General features: G+C 35.0%; 3 protein-coding genes across 5 annotated transcripts in view; 1 reads left to right on the forward strand and 2 right to left on the reverse strand.

Moving 5' to 3' along the window:
- Positions 1-25,864, forward strand: part of CENPP (centromere protein P) — a 151,421-nt gene that overhangs the window by 18,787 nt on the left and 106,770 nt on the right. The window lies entirely within an intron of this gene.
- On the reverse strand, positions 1,428-14,278 carry OGN (osteoglycin). The gene is made up of 7 exons (XM_080385367.1): positions 13,518-14,278; positions 12,637-12,889; positions 8,213-8,297; positions 6,109-6,267; positions 5,308-5,510; positions 4,653-4,748; positions 1,428-4,145 (listed from the first exon to the last, which is right to left on the reverse strand). The coding sequence occupies exons 2-7, from the start codon at positions 12,802-12,804 to the stop codon at positions 3,975-3,977; spliced, it is 882 nt and encodes a 293-aa protein (XP_080241493.1). The 5' UTR covers positions 12,805-12,889; positions 13,518-14,278; the 3' UTR covers positions 1,428-3,974.
- OMD (osteomodulin) overlaps positions 14,461-25,864 on the reverse strand; it is a 32,884-nt gene continuing 21,480 nt past the window's right edge. For both annotated transcript variants that reach the window (XM_080385364.1, XM_080385363.1), the window contains one exon: positions 14,461-25,275. In XM_080385364.1, coding sequence (XP_080241490.1) covers positions 24,956-25,275 — 320 coding nt within the window. In that variant the 3' untranslated portion in view covers positions 14,461-24,955. The remainder of the gene's footprint in view (positions 25,276-25,864) is intronic.

A 25,864-nucleotide genomic window follows, 5' to 3' on the forward strand; every position in this document is an offset into this window, starting at 1 on the left:
TTTAAAAGGTGTTTGTGCAGACATTGAGTGTGAACAATGAAGGGATACATTCATTGCTAGAAGATGTGTGAAGATAAATTAACCGAAGATATATTACAAGTTAGTCAATATTGCGCATATTCTTTCTAAAGGTATTTTTCTTTTCATGGACAAAGATGCTATTGAGAAAGGCAAACCAATCTGGGAGAGTATTTATCAAGTATGATTGTCTGGGCTTATGATGAGTTTTTAGGCCGCCTTATTTCTGCTAGCATTCGTAATGATTTCATTTAGAAATGGAAGGCTTTCTGAGGTAAGAGTATTAACAGAGGTTCAAAGATAAAATCTAACAGTTCAAATAACCAGATTGCTAAGGAGAATGTGTATTTGTAACTTAAGATTCCATAGTAATGTGTGTGAAAGTGACTAGAAGAATGCTTTTAACATGTGCAGCAAAACAACTGAAGAGTCTTACTCTGTAAGAGTCTGTAATCTTTGTGTATTTTTTTTCCTACCTGCTTGCTGGACTTGAAGTATGTAGGCAGGGAACTGTGCACAGTATTTGAGAGAAGACTACTTGGGGTGGAGTTTTGGATTTATAGCTTTTCTATTTTGTTATTTAAAAGAAAATTACCCAGGCTGTTAAGCGCTTCTAACGGTTTTCTCACACTGTAGTGTGAAAACAGGAAAAGTAGATTATTTTTTCTTTTTTGTTAGTTTTGGTACTTGAGAAGAAGAGAACAATGTGGAAATGATTGAGTACTTCAAATAATAATGAACATCTGAGATGAATGACAATTTTGAGTTTTAAGCACGGTTGGACAGCACTGTATTTCTAAAAAGCTGACTGTCAACATATAGCAGTTTTGTAGAGAGAGTTTTCCCAGTTAGCAAGAGCAGTGGTGGATTGGATAACTCAGATTATGCAAAAAAGCAATTGAAAATATTCATTGAATTGACTGTAAGCAGGCTTTCCTAGAAAGCAGGGGCCGATTTAGGTTGGTGTGAGCAGAGCTATGTTCAGGTGTAAGCATTTTGTGCTCTACATTGTATACTCCCTGATAATTGTGGTTTAGCGGTTGTGGTTTTTTACTGAAATGTTAGTATACAACTTGTGGGCTTCACACACTCTCAAGGACTGAGTACACCGTTATTGTCCTCTGCTGCTGCTCCTCCTCCTCTGTTCTACTAAAAAAATCTGCAAAGTGGTACTTTAAATAGATTTTGAAGAGGTGAGTGAAGTGTCTCAAGTCTTTTGTATGACATTACTTGTATGGCGGGTCTTGCTGTATTGCCACAATAAATATTAGGTCTGCAAAATGAATTTACATCTGCAAATAACTTTCTGATCTGGATGCTCTCTTAGTTTGCGATGAGGCTGAACAGCTGAGCCATGTTTGACATTGCTGGAAAGCAGATTGTTGAATCTGGTATAGATAAACACAAAAAAAATTTTCAAGTTTTATTGGAAATACAGAACAGAAATGAGTGACAGGAAAAAAAACAGAATGGTGTACATTCAGCTTGTTATTAGTACTGTTCACACAAACAGAAGGCAAAAAATCCCACATACTGGAGCCCTTCTTAATGTTTTGATGAGTTAACTTGCTGTGAATGGGGAAAGTAAATTAAAACCTATCAGATAATTTATTGCCTTCATGAGGCATTCAGAAGGTACCAGTTGTCTACTTCGGTTTGCTCATCAAAATATTAAGAGCATTAATTAGTGTTACTGTTAATACTTTTTCAAAAATATATACAACATTTTAATGTAAAATTAATAATGTAGTAGTGGTTAGGTCTTAGAATGTTTACATGTGTGTATATATGACATAAATGTGCATATATTTGTGTATACACATACAATTGCTTTCATAGGAAGAGTTTTGGTGATATTTACTGATCCTATTAATACTAGAAGGAGCTGTATTTAGTCATAACACTTTGTGATGAGAATAAGATCAGAGACCACTGCTTATGTAACATTACTACACATCTAGCTGTGTTTTCTCCATCTTAGGCATTTATCAAAAGAGGAATGGGAGACTTGGTGATTTTTATATTTTCCTGGTATAAATTTGGCTTGAAGTGGGAATGTACTTCTAAATGCTTTGGGCTTTTTTTTTTTTACCATTTGGTAAAAATCTGGAAACATCAAAATTTTATGACTGACATGGGAAAATATAAACCAAGAATTATTCTCACTGTCAGACTTGGTTCTGTTCTCAGTTGTATGAAAAAAATGGAATTTCTTACTTTTTATAGCAAATAACTTAAAATACCAGGTATTGCTATGTCTGTCTTGGGTAATGGAGTCAGGACAAAAATATTTTTGTCCTGCATTTTATAATTGCATGTTCTTTCCAGAAAGATGAGCCCACAGTTGATGCTTGACAGTTACTAAAAAAGTGACTGAAACTCACTTAGGTCTCAACACACTGTGGCAGAGCATCAGTATGTTCAGAATGAAGTGTGCCCTTAATTCCCCATAGCACAAGCACTAACAAATCAAGGCTTAGCTAAATAAGATAAAACTAATACAAAATATCTTGTAAAATCAGTATTCTAGATGTAGTGATACATTATCATGCATTTGATGCTTAATTATTTCTACAAATTAGGAACCTATACTAGTTTCAAAATTAGTACAAAGTTGACCTGGTAGTAGTAACTAGCACACCTTTGGCATTCATTTATCTGAAGAGTTTACACCTGTGGTAGGTATTTGAGGGGAGAAACTGAAACTGAATGTCAGAAATGTGTAGGTAGGTAACTAAAAACATCATGCCTTGTATTAGTTATGTGTAGTTTTAGGTGAACTGACTGTTGAGGCCTGCACACATTGATTTGTGGTTTTAATATGCTGCGTGGTTTAAGGCAGTTGAGTGAAATGATGCTTGAAGTTAATGCTATTTTTAGGTTAATAATAGAATTAACTTTTTAATTTAAAGATCTGATTTGATTTTTCCCTAATGAGCGGAAGTGTTGTTGTACAAGGGTAATTCTGTTTCTTTGCACTGATACCGAGCTGAAATCTGAATTATTTATGGGTAAAAACATTAATTCAACTTTGCTGTTAATTTTCATATTTCGTTGTCAAGAAAAAGCACGGGAATGAAGCTTGATCTACATCATCTGTTAATAGTGAAGATAATTGGAGTCATACTATGCTGTACTTTCACCATTGTATTAAAAATCGGAAGCTGGTCTTGCAAAAATGACTGTTTTGAGTACAGCTGAGCAAAAATTATATATTTCAAATAAAAATACCTTTGTGTAGTAATAAAATGCATCTGTAATATATATACACACACACTCTTAAATTATTTTGAAAGCTAGAAGGATATTTAACACTTTAGAAAAGTTCCACTTGCTATGTTACTTGGTACACTAAGCCTAAATAGGAATTACTCTCATTTTCCACAGACCAAGTTTTTAAGGAAGCTTTAATGAAGTTAAGCTTTGAGAAGTTCTGTTTCTAAACATAACTTTCTTTTGTGTGCAACTTCATCCAATATAATTTTGAAGGTCAGCTGAAGAAGTTTGTTTTCAGATTAAAAAAGTGAAATTGGAATTAAGATTTATTTTTCCTCTGTAGCTTGCTCAATGTTTCATGCTAATCTGAAAGTAGAATGTAGTGATTGTTCTGAGTACAGGTAAAAAATACGAACAAGCAGTTACTTGTGTGATTATACCTGTGCATAAAGAATATGTGGTGAAACAGTTGAGAGGATATGTGTGTGCATATATGTATTTTTACACTTTCATTATCAGAATCAGAAAAGATTCTGAAAGCAGGGGTGACATTGTAACTACTAAAGAAAGTGAACGTTTTGAAGTAGTTATTTTGGAGGAGAATTTCAACACAGAAAAGATTCTGGGTATACAGGGAAATGGCATTAGTAAGGGAGAGGATATAAATGTGTAAACAGGAAAAAGAATGATCTTTTGTTACCATGTTTAAGTTCTGGCATGTATAATTACATAAGTAGTAGCTAGTAGTATGTTCCTACAGGCAGTGTTCTCAAGCAGGAAAAAGCATTCACATGCTTTGCCAAGAGGATCGGATTGCCTTCCATCCTTATCTCATCCATACTTGTGCGGATGTAACGTGTGTTATTAGATTTGCAGAATGTGTCATCAGTGATTGTAGTAATATTGTTGTACTGCAAAACAAAACAATTTTTTATAAATAACCACACACACACATCTATATACACCCCCATAAATCTTGAAGAATTTTCAAATTTTAATTGTGTTCCTCTTACCCTCCCATTTTATTGCCATTGGAATACATCTGTGTATACTTTAGATACGTAAGAATCAAGTCTTTTCAAACCAATCAATGAGCTGATAAGCAATTTGAGGTTGTTGTTGTTTGAAATGTATTGTAGATAAAAGATTATAGATAAAAAATTATTTTACCATTCTTTATCCTTGGTGTAAAGAAACTGATGAGAAATTCTTGCATGGTAATTACCTAACAAACAACTTCTGAACTTCTGTATGGTTGTGGCCATACAGATTAGAAGTAAGTTGTTGTATTTGGAGGAGCATTAGACAACTGTAGCACAACTGCAGTGTGAACTGTTTCAAAAGACTGAATTTGGTTTGAAGTATGTAACTAATGAGGCTTTTTGTAATAGCATGTTAAGGGAATACTTCAAAAATACCTGAAGGTGAAGAATACGCAGACTTTCTGGTAAGTTAAGGGGAACAGATTCCAGTGCGTTATGTCCCAAGTAGAGATAGGCCAAATTTGTCAGCCTCTAATAGAAAGAAAAAGAGATTATTAATGCTAATATTACTTGAGGTTAAATAACTTGTGCCTGTTACAAAACATCGGTACTTTCTCTAATCACATGGAAAGCCTGTAAAGTGATCTAAAATGAAACATTCTTTTGCTATGAATTTTGATTTCTATTGTATCAAGAAACCCATAGAACAAGCTTACTATGTTTTGGGAATGTCAGTGTCAGCTTGTCGGTTATAAAACTTGAGACCACTATAAAGCTATATACTTGGGTTTTAGTGTTTATGTGGTCCTCAGAACTGTATTTGAGCCATCAGTTTTTAAACTGAGTTTTTCTTTATGTGTAAGAGAGAAAGGAAATAGGTAAGGTATTTGTATATGAACGACATGAGAGAGTGAGTGTGCAAAGTAGTTACTCGAAAGTGCTTTAAAAACAAGATAAAAACTGGAAAGCTTCTTCATTGTAGTTTGTTTCTTATTTACAAAAATACAGAAAAATTCATTTGGTGGTATACTAGATAGTCTGGTTACTAAATTTATTTACTTTGGTTACCTAAATTATTGTATTAACTTACCTTGAAAGCATTTGCTTTGATTCCTCTGCTCTTGATTCTGTTTTGGTTTGCATTAAATGTTGTTAGTTTGGGAGGTAGAACAGGAAGTTTTAGAAGTCGATTTTCAGCAAGAGACAATTCTTCCAATAACAGAAGCTTTGAAAAGGCGCCATCTTCTATTTCTTCTATCCTGTTTCCACTGAAATCAATTCGTCTCAAGGTAGCTTTACACAAAAGAAATGAAAATTTGAATATTGAATGTATAATTACATGGCAGGTGAAATGTGTGTGGTTGTGTATGTTAGAAGTTACGCTGTTGACTGCACCATCCAAATTGAGATCTACAAATGTAAATGGTATTAAAACATGACTAATAATCCACATCTGCATTTCCTCATGGTCTTAAATTAGAAAAATACTCTGGACCCTTCCTTTTTTCTTAAAGACAGCATGATTCCAGATATTCATAGAGTTTGTCATCTTGTAGGGTGAGATAGCTGGGAGAGATGTCTGTGGAGCATTTGAAGGAAAAATAATACTTCGTCATTGAAGACTGGCTGGGATGCAGAGTCAAATTTTATTTTTAGCAATCTGCTCTTTCTCCGATTGTGTGGGAATATTAAGATGTATGCATGGGCCAAAATGGGTTTCCGTATTGCCTTCACGTTTCCTGTACTAATGTAAGCTTTAAGTGATACACATATTGAAATCTAGCAAAGTATAAAATATTTCTCATTTTGGTAATCTCTGCATACTACTAAGGGACAACAACTTCAAATGTAATATCAAGTAACCAGAAATTTAAATTTGAACATTACTTACTAATATCAGCAAAATCTGAGACTGCTATCCTTTTTATTTTGTTAAATCGTGCATAAAGATACGCTGTTTCCTTTGGCAGTGGGGGTACAGCTTCGATGTCTATTTCCTCGCAGTACACTGATCCGCTTAAACACACACAGAGCAGACAAGTAGGTAAATCTGAAAGCAAATTATTTTGAGTAGACAGTTAAAAGTTATTCAACTAACTTAAGCTTTGAATATTCAAAATAGAATTTTCTCTAGTATCTTTTAAGATTTCCCATCAGATTTTCTTAAAAAATTCTATTCACTTCAAGTTCTGAAAAAATGTAATATTCTGAAGTTTTTTGAGTTTTGTATTCATTTTATCGTGCCTAATTTCCCTATGTATTGCTCTGTTCTTATCTGAGCAGGTCTTGAAAATGATCTGAATACACTTTCATTGTTTAGTTGGCTTAGAGTATTGTGACTATGACAACTACAACTCTGTGACCATGTTAAATGTCATCTTATGAGCCATTCTTTTGAAATGCAAAATCCATGCAGGAGAAACATCTGGCAGTGCACACGTTTGATACTGTAATTGCATTGGAGCATTTCTGGCAGGGTTGCATATCATCTGTGTTACTCCTAGCTGCTATTTTGTCTAATCTAATAAAGAAAATTTTTTATAAAAACTCCATCAATTACGATTATATAATTACTTTAGGCAATCTGTTCCAGTTTTTTACTGAGGGTTTTTTTCTCTCATTTTAAATAGTGAAAGAAACTCTGTATCTTCTTTTAATGTAGCTTAAGCCCCTCATGGCTTGTCCTGTTACTCATAGACGTTAGTAAAGTATTAGTCATTTCCGCTTTGCTTTAATCTTGTGTGACAGAAACACTGAAATACATATAATGAACATGGCTTTGAATCAAGTTTAGTCACTGCTGCTATCTGATCTGCTGTGTTTTCTGTGTTGTGAGATTTTTGGGTGGCTTCCAGACTGGTCTGTCTGTAGTGTGGAGGGTGTTGTCATACTGTTAGGTGGGCTGTTACCACTACGAAGCAAAACAGGATCTTCTGCAGCCAGGGAAGAGTTACAGAAGCAGCCAGTCAATACTGGGAAGCTGACCCAGCATGTGTAGTAATTTTTTTTTTTTTCTTACAGAAGTACTGCAGAGATGGGAATTGAGTGTTTGAGCTTTAGCTTTGTGAGTATAGCCATTTGTTAGACTTCAGAGTTCTGCCACATTTGCCTTTTTTGATTTAGTGTCTTGTTTGTCATATGCTAGAGGGTAGGAAATGGAAAATTACTGTGAAAACTATGTTGCCGCTATTTAAAAGGCAACATTTTTTATGCTTGTCTGCGACTAAAAGCTCTGGTGTTCTTACAGATTTGTTCCGCTTTTGATGAGGGCTTGTTGACAGATCCGATTTGGCAAAAACTAACCTTGATTCAAACTTTGGTAGAGATTGACACTCCAGTGGTCCTGCTGAATCATCAGTTATCTCTGGAACTTTGTCACAGACACACTCAGAATGTGTGTGTCTTTTTTTCAGTGCCCTGTTTGGCAGACAAAAACTTTGTTCCCATCATGTTTAGAAATCGTTGTGGCTTGTTAGGAGAAACCTGTATGACGTACCTCAGATCCTGTAGGAAACCTGAGCTAGTGAGGAATGTTCCTGATGTATTTTAACTATTGACCTCCATGATCATCGGATGTAAACTGTGAGAATAGCCAGTTATTCGAAGAAATCAATTTAGATAATTTAAGCACACCATATTTCATCATGACTTGGTTAAAATGTAGACCTTCTTGGGGTGTGTGTTTTATTTTTCTTGGTTGTCTTGTCTGACATTTTTAACTTGGGTACATCTCTACAGCAGATATGACTGGGTAAGTCTGTAGTGATTCTGATAAGCTGTGCTCTGTGTATTTGGATTCTGCCTGATGTTGCTTTAAATTTTTTCAGCCTGCTCCATCAGAAGTTAGAAGACTTTCCACAGGAGATATGAAAGATATTAATAAGTGAAAAGATTAATTCTATATCCCTTGTCATCCTTTGTATCTTAAATTTTCATATTAAAATAAGTTCTTTTGGAGAGTTTAAATGTTACAGTGTTCATATCAATTAACTTACTTGTATCCTTTGTTGGTGGTACATTGCGTTCGCTGTCATCCCCTTGCAGGCTTAGGGCAGTGTCAAGAGAAACATTTGTTCCGTCCTTTGTGTGAGAGCAAATTTTATTTTAAAAAACAAACAGCAAACAAAAAACCACAGGGTATCGCAAGGATCTGAAATAGCATGTCTCTTAAAAATGATCTTTCTATGACATTTAATTTTTAAAATACTTTTAGATGTGGGATAAGTAATTTGACATATTATCCCTTTTGTACATAAGCTATTACCTTAAAGGCAAAAAGGGAAGGTGGTGCTGCTAGTGTTCTTTAGAAAAGTAAAGTTCTTTATGAGAGAGCAGCAGACATAAAAATAGAAAATATAGACTATGTGGTGGGGAAGGAGTATGGGAGTGATGGGTGTCTACAAAAACCTGGAGTTCTGAAGACAGAAGATTTTGCGCATCATGCAAAATTTGATAGTGTTCTTGTGGATATAGGTTGTATTTTTTTGTTTTACTGAAATAAGCTCTGTAAAATAACATTTCCTTGCATTTAAAGTTGAGATAGACATTACATCTTTTCAGTTGCAGGACAACTTAGTTTGTAAACATATTCCTTTCAGGTATTGGATGAAATTTAGCAATTCATTTCCATTATTTAAGTATATTAAGTATTTAAGTCTGGTTTAGGAAGTGGGCTGCTAACAGGAAGGACCTTCTGTGATGTAGGAAGTTGTAGTCAGGTTTTCATTGAATACTGTTGGAATTTCAGATAATTACACGCTATTTCTAGCATTATACATCCAGTGAGTTATACTGTGATCTGCACGCCTTCAAATTAAGGAGGGGGGTTAGGTTGACTGTGGCAGTTGTTCTTGGCTAGCATAATTCATTGTCTTTTTTGATGGGGAATATCTGTAGGATAGAGTGAGACCATATGTTTTTTGGTCTGTGTGGCTATTGAAAACACACGGAGAAAAGTACAGTGTCGGGTGTGGAAAATGCTTTTTCTTTAAATGTGCCCAAGGATCAGGCCTTGGCAGGAGTTCAGTCCTCTATTGAAGAGAGCTTCTTATACACTGTGAGTGCTCACAAGAGAAATGGTGGTTTTTTTAATTATTTTTTTTAATTCCCCTTCAGACATGTATCACACAGATAGGTCATCTACAAGAGCAATGTGAATATAACACTATTGATACTGACTTTGTTTTATTTAATATTTAGTTGCTTATACTTTTCTGTGGGAATTTTTGTATTCTGCAAAATAAACCCCTCAAATTTTACCAAGCTGAGAAACAAATATCTTGGCCAGCCTCTGTCATTTTGACCCCTTTTTAGCCTGTGGATCATCCATTCCTTGGCTTTTCCCTGCATCTGTCTGTCTAGACTATGGCTCTTTTTTCTGTCTCATTTGGGATAGGTTGGTTTGCTTTAGTAAGACTTTCACAGCCAAGTTAGAACGCTGGCAATGGTTTAGCAGTTGTAGCATGAAACTTCTGTGTAGGGTAAGGACTTTTTGCAGTGTTGGGTGGAGGGAAGCTGTGGGGGTGGTGAGCTAGACTAAAACAAGCAGCAAATCTTACAGAAGGTTTCTGCAAAAAATATTTAGCTTGCATAGATAATACTGATTAGGCATGTGAAGACATGGTTCTTGACTAAGGTATCCATGGGCCAGTAGAGACTTCTGTGTACATAGACTTAGAACAACTGCACTTTTGTTGTTGTAGCTCGTTTGGCTCATAAGGGAGATGTTTAATTTGCTTGTATGAAAAACATGTTCGCTGACATAGAAACCTACACCTGGTACAGATATGCTAGTACAGTAGCCCACTTGGGTGTGATCTATGGAAGGGTATGCATGTGAGTTCCTTGCAGAATACAATGTACAACTAATTTCTGGAAGCAGGAAATGTCAGCAAAACATAAACCTGATTATTTGCAGAATACTCATGAATCCACAAAATTAAACACAGACACCCCCCACACACCCCTGCAAAAAAAAAGTATGAATGACCAGTGTATAGGAAGTATTTCCTGGTCAGCTATAAAAATTCCTAGCCATGGAATATCAGTGCAGAAGATTGATTGGATTATAACCACAGAAAGTTCATTACTTGCACATGTAGATAATACACTGAAGGAATATTAGCCTACTTACTTAAATTCCACCTGCCTGTTGCACTTTGCTCCACGAACATGAATTACCCATACAAAACCACATTAACGTTACACATCCGAATACTTTAACAGTCTTAAAACTTCTGCAAAACAATTGGCTTATCTTTATAACACACAAAGGTCTATAAAGTTGATAGTTCATATTCAAAGGAATTAATCCAGGTGTGAGAGGGTGTCTAATTGGATGGTTCTACTCTGTTGAGAAAATTAAGATTTCATGGTTTTAATCTTATAATATTTTATTCAAGACAGGTGGCTGTGGTTTCAAATAAGAATCATTATAATAAATTTTGCTTGGCTGACCTTTTCCTTAGTGGTAGACTAAAATTCACTTCATTTTTTTTTTGATCGCTAACAAAACCAGATTTCTTCTGATGTTTTATTTAAAAATCTTTTTTCTGACTGTTCAGGCATACAGTGAGGAGTTAAATCTATCATGCAATGTTGATTTCTGACTGGGCATGTTTGAGGAAATTGTTGACGTGTAATTACAGTTAACACTTAAAATATTATGGGAGCTAGAATTTGTGCAATAAATGAATGGATTTGTTTGTGTGTCCCATGATTTAACTGGGAACGCTGGATATATTTGTTGCACATAAGGAACTGATTTATACTTTTGCAATGAAAACATGTAATTGGAGAACTGACCTGATGGAAATAATGACCAACTGCATTCCTGGAATTATCCTAAGCAGAACTGTTGGCCTTCAGAAGACCTCTAGTTTATACCACTGACAGTAGGGACTTTGATTAGTCTCTGGCACATCTATTGGCACCATTTCCTTGTAGGTATGCTCCTTGTTGTTCTCTTTACTGAAACAGTAACGTATTCTTATTAGAACAATTTTAGTAATGAGTGTCATCTGATGCTATGCCTAACTAGTTAAAGTTAACATTTTTAGTATTTTTTTTTAAACTTAGTTGTGAATGGATAGCCACCATTAGTTAAGAGTCCTTTAAATTATTTATTTTTCATAGGTTTATGAAAACATGTTACGTCATCAGTGGCAGATGTCAGATTTTAAAATACCTTAGTCTTTTTTTATCTATTTGTATTACTATATATTAATATAAATATGTAGCTGCTGTTTTTAGTCTTACAGTGAAAAGCTATAATTTAATTGGAATTAGAAAAATATTAAGGTGTACAGAAGTGATTTTTCTATATGCTGCTGCAATATTTTTATAGTAAGTATTATTATACTTATTATATAATAAGTATTTTTACTTATACAAATTGTCTTTTGCTGTTGTCTTTTTTTCTTGTTTAGCAGACTAAGTTATTGTAACGTGCACAGTGAATATTAATGAAAACTTCCTTTAATTTATTAATACTTGGTTGTTACCACTTTGGTTAATTTGGTATTTTCCTTGGCAACTAGACTTGGGGCAATCTTTGTTAGTTTTTCTTCCTAATCAATGTTGTATCTTGTTCTCTTGATGTGTATCTCTTAGGTCCTGTGAGAGGCAGTCTGAACAGAGGTATGAGGTTTTTAACTGTCTCGGTCTGCTGAGGCTGCTGCACTTCATTTAACTCTCTGCTGGTTTTGTGTGTTCTGCTGAAGGGATCAGGCATTTATGTGGAGCAGGCAGCAGCGGAGTTCAGCATTGACCGTTTGGGGGTGCTGTGAGTGCCATGAGGTATAAACTTTATTGCTGCTTTTAAGGCTTTCAAAGTGTTAATAATGTAGGTGACCACTGCAGGACTGGATGTTCCATAGTAGTTCATGACTGCTAAACTTGAGTTGCAAAAACCCCAAACACCCACCCCTGAAAAACCAAGGCAAAAACTTGATAGTTTGGTAAGTCAAAAGAGAAACTGGTTTAGGCTGGCAGATTATATCCAATAAAAAGTACCGTTTCCTGTATTACTTTGATACACGAAAAGAATTCCTAAATAAAATCACCATCCTTGTTTTTAATCAAACATACTGTGTTAATACAATGTTACTCAAACTGTTGAGCTAGTATACTAGTATATCCCATTCTTGAAACGCTTACAGCAGTAGGCAGTAACTACAGCAGAGTTAAAAATGATGCTTTAGTCTTGTTTGTGAAAGCCTGTCTTTTGTGGGTTTCTTAAACTGTAGCAAGGGTAGTATTTTTGTGGTTTTAATTTGAGTGGCTTTTCCTATGTCTGAAACCACTGTATGTTTTTCTATTATTATAAGACTTCCATAAAATTTGCGTACATGCATGTAACACCTTATTCATATAATGCTTAGCAATTAAAAATATTAAACTGATAATATAAATAAAATACCTTTCTTATATCCTTGGATTGCATTTCATAATCTTGTTGGATCAGGCTTCCCATGGTAACATCTGTATCATACTCATAAAACTGGAGTGATTCTTGCTGTATAGGTGGTGCTGAATTTACCAAAGGTGCAAACACAAACAAAAAAAAAGTAGTCTGCAAAGCCTTCATTCTTGCACGGAACAATGTATCTGGCTTTCACTGAGCTGGTGAAGATCTGCTCGTGCGTTGACTATGGAGAATGCTTTCTTTGTGACTGGGAATGAAAATGCAATCTGTCAAAACAATATTTAAAGCCTAGAGGACTAGTTGGCAGGGGTTTCTAACGCATAAGGAACATGGAACAACTTTTAACTCTTCATATCCTTTAATTAGACTCTACCATTATAAAAACTGTTCTTAACTTGAAAAGAAACTGGGAAATAATAAACAACATTTTCCGACTAATAAGGAAAAGATTATCTTAATTGCATTGCTTGTTTCCCAGTGTGTTGTTTTTCTTAATAGGAGGATTTTGTAAAGCATTTTATGAAATATTTTTCATGTGTGTAGCTGAACTAATTAAAATGAGAGAGGTTCAGATACATTTTTCTTGGCTGTCAAAATAATGATTGTCAAGCCTAAATGCTCTATAATAATAATCTTTCATTATCTTTACATTTGCAAATAAACAAGAGAAGATAACACCCCCTGAATATTTTACAGGTTGTACACTTTTCAGGCAGGGAGAGGAGGCTGTAAATATAATCTCTAAAAGATTTTAAATACATATGCAATACTACTTAAAATAAATCTTCATGCAGCATTTTTTCCACTGTTTACTGTAATCAAGTGTTTTATTTAAGCTTTAGGTTAATATACTTTTAGGAAAAAAATCCACCTACCATTTTAGCAGATTCAGAGTTCTTCTGTGGCTGTCATAAAACCAGATATCCTGGTCTACAGGTTAACCTGAAGTGGGTTGATAAAAGAGTAAAGTTATGAAATTGTTGAAGTGAATACTCTCTCTAAGTTTGACAGTCTTAAATGTGCTTTCCATGGGGTAAAAATTCTTTGCCAGCATTCTTTCCCGAGGGTAAGAGGTAATATCCTGGAGCAGGGGGGTTGTACTTTGCATAATGTTTGTAAATGTTAAGTGTGTCTAGCTCATCCTACTTTTGATATTACTTGTTAAAATGGTAGCTGCCTGCTTTGCGGTGATTTATTCTTTATAATTGCTCAGGCTTTTCCTGTAAATTGAATATTAATTGTGCAAGCTAGAGATCTGTTACAAGGCATGTGTTATCCATTTTGTTTAATGGTTTAGCTAAGAGACAAAGCAGCTGCTTTCTGAGGCAGAGGTAGAGCCAAAATGTACGTATACTGTATTAGTCACATTTTATGAATAATAAAACGTTTCATTACAAGTTGTATACGTTAAGTTTCACTTAAGTATGAAATGGAAACTTTTCAGTCTGTAGAGTTCTGGAAACAAAAAATACTTTAGTATTGTGTGTGGTGCTGAGATTTTTGAGACAATTCATGCCTAAATGCTTCATTGAATGACTTGTTAGAGAATTTATTGAAAAATTTGTTTCACAATAAATACTTGTTATGAGTAAAGTTCTGTGTCAGTTCTATAGATAACTTAATTCTACACCTGGACAGTGTTTACTTTTCATCTGAACTACAAGCAGCAGTTTTGTGGATTTCTAATGCATTTCTTCCTCCCCCATCCTTTTCCTTATTATGTATTTTTGGCAGTCACTACAAATGGGAGCCAGATGACCAACTTGAAAGTTTACAAAGTAGCTTTTTTGTGTCTTTAAAAAGAATGTAGCAATTAAATCTATTGGGAATATATTCAGATTCACATTTCCCTTTCATTTTCATTCTGGTTTTTTTTCTAGGTAGCACTGTCTGCTAGAGTAATGTTGGGGATAAACAGTGGGACCTATTTGGTTAAGTTTTCTTGTAAGTGCTGCTTTGTGTAGAAACCAGATGTCTGTAGTAAATCTGCAAATTGGAGAGTGGCTACAAGTACCTTTTGCTCTCTAAACTTTTTTCCAGTTAATAATCAGTTACCACTTTCTGAACGCATTAGGATTTTATAAAAATGCTTTTAGTTTAGCTCATATGCAAATTAAATGGTGTCATAATTTGGACTTGGAGCTTGCTCTAGGATAATGATTTTGCTGAAGGTAACTGAAATGTAAAGGGAATAGGCTCAGTAAACAGTGGAAACTGGACTTAGTCACATTGGTTGCTATTCTGCTGGAACAATAAGAACAACAAAAGTTTGGAAGTAGCTAGGTTGTTAATGGTGTTTTCTGTTGCAGTATGCAGGAACTGTCAGCCAGAAGTCCTGTGTGTGATAAGGGTGCATTTGCTGAGGAAGGGACAAAAGAAGTTGTGGTGTCAATACCACCCCTCATAGTTTCATGCGTGTTTCGGAAGTAGTGACAGTGGATCTGCTTTGTACTTGCCTCTTTGCAGCTGCCACCCTCCTGCTAAACATCCAGGTTAAGATTTCATCTGGCTCTGAGGCATCCAAGTTTTTCCAATGCTTGAATGTAATCAAAGGATAGATGTTCTAAGGGAAAAGTATGAAGTATCGAAGCTGAAAGCATGGTATAAAATACTTAGTGTTTGTTATTTTAGGAGGATTTATTTTGTAAGTACAGAAATCCTAGATTTCACAGTTATGTATGTGGAAGTATCTTGGGAATAGCTTAGTTTTTTCCTTATAAATGAGGAATTTTTTCCTTTTTAAAAATAAGGGAAAATCACTAGATAAAGCCATGAAAATTTAGGAAGTCTTAATGCAAACAAGATGTTACTTGCTTTGATCTGCAAGAGTAGAAGAGGCTCTGTAATGTTAGATGACTTTAATAACAGCTTCTGCAGAAAACATTGTCAAAAGTCTGTGTTCATCGGGGTCACGAGATTTCAGTGGTATGCTTACCACAAAAACATCATATAATGTGTGTACTCGCTGTTGTTATCCAAGCAGTTATAAGAAACTCATGAGCACTTACTTACTTAACATATCTTCAAATGTATTTGTAATTACTTCGGCATGATGTCATCAAGATTTACCTTACAGTGTAGTTTTACTGTCACTTGAAGCTGTTAGTGCCAAATGAAGTAGTACTCCTGTCCTGTATTTCATCTGCTTGTCATCCCTTGTGCCAGGAAGAAGAAAAGTATCACCAAATAATTTCAGATAAAAATTGTTCTTATCTGAACATGGATCAGATGCTCATATCAGCACAAGGAAGGGGATGGTACGAGAGGCTGCAAACACGGAAGGGATAGTATTGCTTCTTTCAGCCACAGTGCTGCTTTATTCTTGTTCAAAAAGACTTGAAATAATACCTATCCAAATCACCTGAGAGGTAAAGTGTGGTTTGCATGCATCGGTGGTAGGGATGCTAACAGGAAATACTCACCCTGGCAAGCAGGGAGTGCTTTCTAGGCATTGTTAGTGTTTAGAAGTTTGATACATAAGTATCTGTTGCTTGGACTCTAGTTACAAGGAGCTGCTTACTTGGAAGGTGGTTTCTTTTCTGAAGACCTAGCCAAGCTCTGTTATTAACTAATTGAGCTCCAGTTTTTGAAGAGGGCCTTGGTAATGTGTTTGTGGTATGCTTTCTGCTTTGTCAGATGTGCCTTTTCTTTTTTTTTTACCCATGATACCTCATTTTCACTGATATTCCCCCACCAAATGCTTTCACCTGAAATGTTAGGCATTTAAAATGGTTAATTTATTAATGTGTTGAAAGGGAAATCTGGCTTAATTTTGAATGGTAGCAATTTCCCTCAGTTTTGTAAAGTTATGAAATGTAGCTGAAAGTGTGAATGAAGTATAAGAATTTTACTTCTAGTAGAAGGAATCCAAACCAGTCTAACAAGGCACACTTACTCTTTGGATTCTTTCAGAAAAACTTAACTTTGGGGGAAAAGGATTGCATACAGAGTAGCTGTAAAATTTCTTCCCCAATGTTGCCTTCTATCAGGTTAGGCGGTGAAGAATAAAAGGCTTTTAGGAGAGAAGCTGGATGGGTATGGATGGCAGAGATAGGGGAAGTGTGGGAGAGCAAGATCAAAATTAAGGTAACTATCCAAACCATATGTGTTGCTGACTAAATCTCTAGCATCTGGGAAGGAATTTAGTATTTAATACTGTTTATATGTCAAGAGCAGATTAAGCAAAAAGTCAAGCTGGAAATATCCTAGGGGAACTGAGGAAAGATTTTGTTTTGCAGGCAGACGAGTAGGTTCTGTGAGTTATTTGAACTGGCTGATGTCCAGCTCCATCTATTTATCTTGTACTTGATATGGCCTCATATTTGCTGCCCTGCTCAGAGTTTAGTATGTCTAGTTTGTTTCTGTTCTCACCTTTTTACTAATGCTTCAAAATGCAGATCAAAAAAGAAACCAAAATTATCCTTAAGAACTAATTATGCTAAAGAACTATAATAAGAACAGTTGTACACTGCAAAAGCTGCCATGAGCAGTTCTTATCCATTGTTTGTTGTCAGAGAAAATGACACCAATTTAAATGGCAGGGCAATTCTCTTTATTTTCTGTGGGTTTCGGTGAAACCAGTTCTTATAGTTGCTAGCATGTTAATTACCTTCTTACTGTGTCAGTGTTTAAGACTTAATGCTTAGTATCTTAGTACAAAAATGAGAGTGGTTTTCTGTACTTTTAGCATTGCTTTTGAAATGCTTTAATGTGTTTTTACAATGGAACTTGGGGCTGGTTGCTGATAATTCTTAGTGTAAGGCACTTAGGTCTTGTTCCTGGTAAAAAACCGTCAGGCACTGATTGACCTAAAAAGGGCCAGATTTACCAGAGGTGGGTAGCCTTTCCTTCCTGTAAGGTTGGTTGGAAATTACTTCTCCAGGGTGCCTGTAGGAATTACGGGGAAACAGGGACTGGCACTGCCTATATAAAGCCTCAGAACACAAGGAAGAAGAAAACTGGAGGGAGGGTGGGGGGGAAGGCCTTGTCTCTGGGTTTTGTGGGTTAACAGGGCTGTGAGGCAGCACTGGGGAGACCCCTTAAGGTTGCTATCAAGATGCTCCTTCTGAAATAAAATGAGATTTTAAAAAAATGTTAAGTCATGGAATCATGGAATGGTTTGGGTTGGAAGGAACCTTAACAATTATCTAGTTCCAAGCCCCCTGCCACGGGCAGGGCCACCTTCCATTAGACCAGGTTGCTCCAAGCCCCATCCAGCCTGGCCTTGAGCACTGCCAGGGATGGAGCATCCACATACTCAGGTTTGTTCTAGATTTAGGCAAAGAAAGTGTATTTCTGCAGCTGTTTAAAGACCTTGGCTTTCATCTTGTATTAGAGTCTCTGAAGGATAATATTGGCAAGTTCTGTAGTTTCTGGGGTTTATTGTTTTTAAGCGTTCTTGGAAGAAAGAGGTATGTATTATTGCTTAGCTTGCTTATGCCTGATGAACGCTGGGGATCACTGATACAGAATGTTTAAAAGTTAGTGTCTTCTCTTGGATAGAAGTATGTCTGTGACAGAATGAGGTGGGGGCAAATTAGGAAAGCTTTTAGAGACTTCTGGGCATCTATAGAGCTAGACACAATGCTAAATTTTCTTCTGTATGTGATTTTTTTTTTTGTTCCATGTGGAAGGTAACACGTTCAAAATTTCTTAGCATATTTTTTGTATGAAGTGTGATTAAATACTTTGCAATGTTGACAAGCTGCTTTGATTAAAATAATTATAATAGAAAAAAGTTTTATAGATTAAAAAGTAGTTATTGAACCAGCCTGACAACAGGTACCAAATCCGCAAGCAGTGAAACATATTTTCCATTAAAGAGAATGAAGGCATGAAGTGATGTTAAAACTTAACTCAATGTTTGTCTTTTTATTTTCTTATTTTTTTAACCAGAGTATCCAAAAGGGAGAAGGCAGTCTTCTGGTTTGTTCTTGAGCAATGCACAGAAATTGGACTGAAGTTGATGATACAGAAGAGTTGTTGTGTAGTGTAAAGCAAAGTATATTTCAATTCAGCATCCTTGAGGGATAGAGGAAGGTTTGGGGGTAGTAATAAAATAAATGGTCAGTGTGTCTTACAGAGAAAACTTAGAACATTCCTAAAGTTTCAGAATGACCAAAAATTATCAGAGATAAAATAGTTATGCGTAAACACCTCCGGTATTTTTATGAAGAGTTGCAACTGCTTCCAAGGCTCAGTGAATTAGATTAAGTTTAGGTCATCATTAGGGCCACCAGCTGCAAAACAGACACAGCTGAAAAATGACCTAGTGATTGTATGAACATCCTTCCATATGTTGCTGATTTATAATGAGAATTTTTTAAAGCTGAAGACATTACCTTTATTCCTTGCATTTCCAGAAAAGAAACAGACTCTTTTTATCAAGTACTGTGTTATAAATTAATAAAGCACATTTTAAAGTTCATGCACAATAGTAAATGGAAATCAAACTACAGTTAACAAATATAAATGGTAACTAGAGTAACAGTACTGTCTGCTCTTTACCCAGACCTCTCTGTCAAACATATGTTCTCTTGAACTTTGCTTACATATCATCAGTTATATCCTGAATCAAAAGCTAACCTACTTCAATCTACTAAAATTTCTCAGAATTCCTTCCTGAATTGATAGTACTTCTTTATAACAGTACAGTAATTTGTTGAGAGCCATTACTGTGTCTACAAGGACACTGGGGTCAGGGCTTAAAAGGTCAATGAGTCTTTATGTATTTTACTTCTTTGTTCCTGTCATCTGTTCCCGATGTTATTCATAGCATCTACTTTACTCTTTGTGTTTGTGGCTAATCTTCATTTTTATGCAATTTCCTTGTGTTCTGCTATGTAAGAAGGGAAGTATGATGAATTTATGCAATGAACTGTGATATTAAGGTATTTATTCTCCTTTTAAATTAATTAGGTGGTTAGAAATGTAAATTTTGGACAAAATAGTTTAAGACAGATGATAGATGTGTATGATTGTGGAGCTCCATAACTTCCAGTAGTGTATGCACAATTTGGTTCATAGCTGAAAAGTTCATTCTCTTGCAGTAGTATTGGAGAATGATTGCAAAATCTCTTTAAATGATAGTTTTCTGTTAAAAAAAATTAGTATGTTCTTCTTTCATGTTTTCAGGTAGGAAATTCCTGTTTATTGCTTGAAATGATCAAGTTGAGAAACAAATAAGGAAATTGGTTCATATTGTTACAAGGGAATGTGACTATGTTAAAAGAAGTCAGAAAACTTGAAACATAAACCATCTGTTTTCTATAAAGGAATTTTGTTCCTAATCCATGTAACTTTTATTATCAGAATAGTGAAGGAAGTCTCTCAAAAAGTAAGTCTTGTCATCAACCAAAAATGGAAATATATTCCCACTGTTTTGAGGCCAAAGGAAGAAAGGTAGACAGTTGGATTAAACTACTGTTATTTTTCTTTATTTTGACTTTTACAATAACCTCTTGTGGTATACATTTTGTGAAGGAAAAACTTGTCTTTTTTGTTGCAGTTTTGAGAGCTTTAATTTTGTGGATTGAAGTTTAGTCATAACTGAATGTTTTCCAGAAATCTGTGAAGCTTTTTCCCTATAGGTTTACGTGGGTATCAAAATGTTCTGGAGTGCACTAATACAACAACCTTGCTAATTATTGTGCATTGTGGATAATGCTGATAATATATAGCTCAGAGTTCAAGAAGGTTCCATCCTCATTTACACAGATAAGACTTGGGAAACATGATTTTTCAGAATAGTTTGTCCAAAGCTGAAAGTAGAACTGAGACTTCATTTTTCTCTGTTGCTGTCTTTCTGGTTATGTTTCTGTTAGTGTTTCAGTTAGGATCAGGAGTGCAGTTTTGAAACAAGTATCTCCTGATAACCCCACCTTGCTGCACCTTGTTTCACATCACAGTGCTCTTTGAAGGATGTGGGCTATTCTTTTTGGATATAACAAACCAGAAGATGTATGTATTCAGGGGTGCACCTGATGTGCTGCGTCTGCTAATGGATTTTAATTAGTGGCTGGGGCTAGTCTGAAGTAAAGCTCTTCTCAAAAATTGGAGTGGGTCTGGTGGCCTCATCACAGGTATTTTGCCCTAGTGACCCACCTTAGTGCTTCAGCTTAATTGCTAACACAGACAGTGTTGTAAACCAGTTCAGGCTCTGTTTCTGTATCTACTGACTCTGCTGTAAACTAATAAAGCTGTTAGACAATTATTCGGTTTTTCTGTTACTGATAAAATAAGTAGCATTTAAATACATGTTTAGTTCTTAGTTCATGAATCTATTTCCTGCTTAAAAAGACTATATAATAATCTGAAAATAAATACCAGAGCAAACAGGAAGCAAATATGTTTTGATACAAAATCTAGTCAGTTATGTAGTGGTATAATTTGGTTTATACAGAACTCCACACTTAATTGGCTAGGCTGCTTTGTGTACCTGAAAAGTGTGGGTGTCTGTCTGCTATAGAACACTTGCAACACGTGCTGTTCCTGAATGTAATGAGCTAGAATATGCCTGGGCATATAACCATAGTTGGTAGTGTTTTAAAAAAAAAAAAAAAAGAAAAAGCTTAAAGTTCAACTATATCAAGGCAATAAGCATTTACTAGTAGTGAAGAGCAATACCAGTAGGTTATCGTAGTCCAGGACAGTGAGAACATAGAACTGATTGCGGAATTCAAATTAGAGGTTGGTGGGCAATATTGTGTGTCCAGCAATGGCCATAAGCAGATGCTTTGGGAAGACTGATAATAGGACGAGCATGTATCCTGCCTCCAAATATTCTTCCGTTCTCCAGCTATTCAGCTCAGCACTTTTGTACCTACTGTGCTTTGTTTACCAACCTATAATGCATCTCTTCCAAGAAATAAGTTACTTATCCAGTCTTCCCTTGAAACCATATATAAAATTGCTCCTGCATCCACTGTCAGGCACGCAGTGTAACGGGCTGACTACTTACAAACTTTTGTCTAGTTTGTACCTGGTACATACTAGGTTCATTTGATGGCTCCCTGCTCTTGTACTGGAGCAGTTGATCCGCGAACCCATGCGGTCTATGCAACTCATAATTTTGTGGGTATCTTCTGCATCTCTCCTTAGACATCTTTTTTCTTGACTGGCGACTTCTAACCTACTCAATGTTGCCTATATAGAAGCCATTCCTTACCTTTGGTTACCTTATTACCTTTCTCTGATCCTTCTCTAATTATACCATATGTAATTATGCCAGCTACTTGAAGGGATCAAAAATCAATAGTGTGTTTAATATCTGGGTGACCCACAGATTTATAGCGGCATAGCGATGTCTCTTGTTTTCTGTTTCTCTCTAGTTTCACTCTAATTTGAGTTTCTTTTTTACTGCTACTGGGTACTAAACCAGTGCTCTCATCGAACTACCTATCACTGCTGCCGAGTCTTGTTCCGAAGTGGTGGTGGTGAGGGCATGCTTCATTAGTTTTTATGTGAAGCTAATATATTCTTTTGCATGGATATCACTTTTTATTTAACAACATTGAATTTCATTGGCTATTTTAGGATCCTGAGGTCCTTTTGCAGTACTCCTTCATTGACACTTAGCCATCTTTGTTGTCACCTCACTTCTCAGCCCGATTTCTCTATCTTCTGCAAGTATATTAAACTGAATAAAGTGCAGCACAGGCCCTTTGCAAAACTCCCACCAGTGGGCTCCATCCATAGCAAGAACTGACCATTTATTTTTATGCTGTTTCTTAAATTTTATTTGATTTTGTCCATGCTGTCACCTCTTAATCTGTGGCAACTTAATTTCCTTAAAAACCTTTCAGAAATCTCTGAAGGCTGTTTGGACCAAGATCTCCCTTTTCCACATCCTTCATGATTCCTTCAGAGAATTCAAAAGAGATTTGCAAGGTAAAAACATCTTGGCTTTTACAGAAGCCATGCCCAGTCTTACCAGAGCAAATTGTATTTATCTAGATACCCATGAATTCTGTACTTCGTTGTAATTTCTAGCTTTTCTAATACAGGCATAGGGCTAGCAAGTCTTTATTTCCCTGACCACCCTGAAATCTTTTCTAAATAATAGCATTATATTTACCACAGATGAGATACAATAATATTAATTGAATGAAAAGTGAGTTATAATAGTTTTGCTTGTAATACAGTTCTTATGCTCCATCTGAATGGGTTTAATCAGACTGCTCTGAAGTTTTCATTAATTATATTTGACTTATATTTAAACTTTAAGAAATGTATATAACTACTTGCTAAAAGTATCTTTAATTCTAGTTTAAAACTAAAGCTAAGCTTCACTTCCTAAAAGTTTTTGAAAAGCAGAAAATTTGTGATAGAAGATGTAATACTTGTAATATGTTTGAATAGTGTTCTTTTTTTAAAGCTAAGCAAAAAAGCCTGTATTAATTTAGATTTGCATCTTGTGCACTATTCACTTAGTCTGAAATAGTAGAAAAGTTATAAAGATTCCCTAAGGTTAATATGGTACATGCTTGTATTAATAAAACTATAAAGTCTGTAGATAAATTTATGTGTATGTACTGTACACGAGTTTTTGATAACAATATTTAAATGAAGTAATGAATACATACATATATTCCTCCTTCATGAAGCCAGAGGTACTTGAGGTTGATAAATGTTCATAAATTTTTTTTCGGAAAAAAGAGGAAGATAATTTCTGCAGTGCAGTACATTTGTAAGGTGACCGTAAAATACTTTGCCATAAATATTGTATCTGTTCAGAATGTAGATATAAAAAAGGGGAAGGAGAGAAATAATAGATTTCTTCAGTTAGTTGGCTGAAGACCCACAAATTTTTTATTTTTTTTTAAGATCCACAAATTTTATGATCAGTTGTTGCTAAAGACTATGTATATTCTTAAGTGTTATATTCATGGGTTATGAGGAATTTCTTTCAATTAAAAAGTGTCATTAAATAATTTCATTTTGTTAATATTTTAGTTTTTGCATCAGAAATCAAAATGTGTTAGGATGGGCTTAAAAAACCAACTGAAATTGTAAGAGAAGAAACCAGACCTGCCAAACTTTTTAGGAATTCTAACACACGTTTGCTTGCATAATTTTATATAGCCTTTTTAGTTTTTCTGCACTTAAAGTATAATGTAAAATTAGTAGTATGATGTATGGTTATATTTCTTGAATACCTTTGATTTTCTTGTTGAAAATGGTGATTCTTCCATTCTTCCTCACAGCTAACAAAGATTTATCAGGAAAAAAGTGCTGAAAAATAAAGAATTTAAATAAAACAAAAGCAGTAAAGTGCCCTATAGTGCTATCTTACCCTGTAGTTACTTGGATATCTTTCTAGGCATAAGACATATCTAAAAAAAAATAATTGCATGGCTCAGTATATAGTACTTTTCTCTAGATTGCTTAAAGCAATTTTTGTTCTACACTGAAGCAGCATATAGCTAATTGGTATTGGCTATGCAGAGGGATAGTCTAATGATTTTAAAAAAACTGGAATGTTCCTATTTGTTTTACTTGATGAACAATTCTCTTAAAAAGATTGTATTACATTTTTATGTGCCTTCTAAAATAATGTGGGCTAAAGCCATAGGTAAAATGTAAATAATAATAATTCAGTTGTATTAATGCACTTCCTTTTCCCTAGGTCCTAAGACCTTTGATGAAAGGTTGATTATTGCCTGTATTACTAATAAGCTAAAATCTCCTTTGAAAGAATTATGATACTTGAGGTATAAGCTGAGAAGTAAATATGATAATACACTGCAAAGATAATATGAGGAAGATTTGAAATTTCAAGTTTGTGATTTTCCTGTCCAATTAGAAATTGGAAAAAGAAACATCTGTAATTCTGAAAGATGTGGAGGAACCTTGTGGAAGTATTTTTGTGATCGTACCCTCTCATCCTTTTCTCTAGTGTGTCTGTTTTCTCCTGCTGTCAGTAACAGGATGTATAGCTTGACGGTTTTTTGGCCTTATCCACTTGTTCCTACTGAGCCTGACGTTGATTTGTATTTTAGCTATTTTGCAAGTTGGGTCACTTAATAACATAGAAACTTTTTCAGGTCAATTTTCTTCACTTAGTTTTCTCCCCCAAGGATAATTCATCATCAACCCAGATTATATATATCAGACTGCTGTCTAGTGCTGAGGGTGAGTCCTCTTTGTTCCTAAGTATTGTTTTTTACTACGTCAATAATAAGACATTTACCTACACTAAAATCCTTTATAGATATATCTTAAATATCCCAAACTATCCAACAGTTCTAAAATGGATGTGAATATCCTACAACTAAGGAGAAGTTTTTATATATGCTCATTAACAATGAGTATGTCACTGAAAGTAAGGATGAAAGTAGTTGTCTTCTGCTTCATGATCTTCTTCGGTTTCATGATCATGTGTTTCATGATCGTCTTCTGCTTCACGGTATTCTTCAGGTGTTAAAAATCGTCGAAACACTCGTATTCTTAGCTGAGTTGACTTGCTGACATTAACGTTTTGTTCACCATAATAGATGGTTCGGATGTGAGGGAAGCAAAAGAATGCATATGTGCTTATTGGGCTCGTAAGCTTATTTTGGTCCACCCGTATATAGGTTAATTGGTTGGTGTTCATTGGATCAATAGATGGACACATCAACGTAACATTTATGGCTGTAAGAGAGAGAAAAATAGTAATTAAAATACAGAAAACAGTTATATGTGAGACCTGTTGCAAAAGTGAAACTTATGTTTTGAAATTTAAAAAGCAAAATATTGATATAATCCTTCCCTGTGTTTTTAATTGGTTTTGTATATAACAACAATAACAATTCTGGGGTTTGAAAAGTGTGATGTTGTGGGGTAAAGTAAAAAAATAAATGATTACTACTAGAATTTGTAATTACTCTTTTATGTGGGTGGAATGTTTTCATAATTCCTTTTTTTTAAATCAATTTACTAATCAGAATCAATTTTCTAAAAGGTTTTAGCTTGTTATATGATAAACTTTTCTTATTAACTTTTACAAAAAATTGCAAAATAGGTGTAAGATACAAAACCAAAGTGCTTTCTAATTTCACTGATTTGATCTTAACTACTAACCAAGGATGTGTTTACACTGCATCTTGAACAAGATGGGATGATATTCTGCCTGCACTGTAAGCTGATCAAAAGCTACAGAGCTGCATTTGCTTCTGAGAAGTACAGTGTGTATGAACTCCGGGTCAGAGTGTTAACATTAAATGGTTAGTTCAGAACACTA

This window comes from Falco punctatus (genome assembly GCF_963210335.1).
Source record: "Falco punctatus genome assembly, chromosome: 4".
Taxonomy (NCBI): Eukaryota; Metazoa; Chordata; class Aves; order Falconiformes; family Falconidae; genus Falco; species Falco punctatus.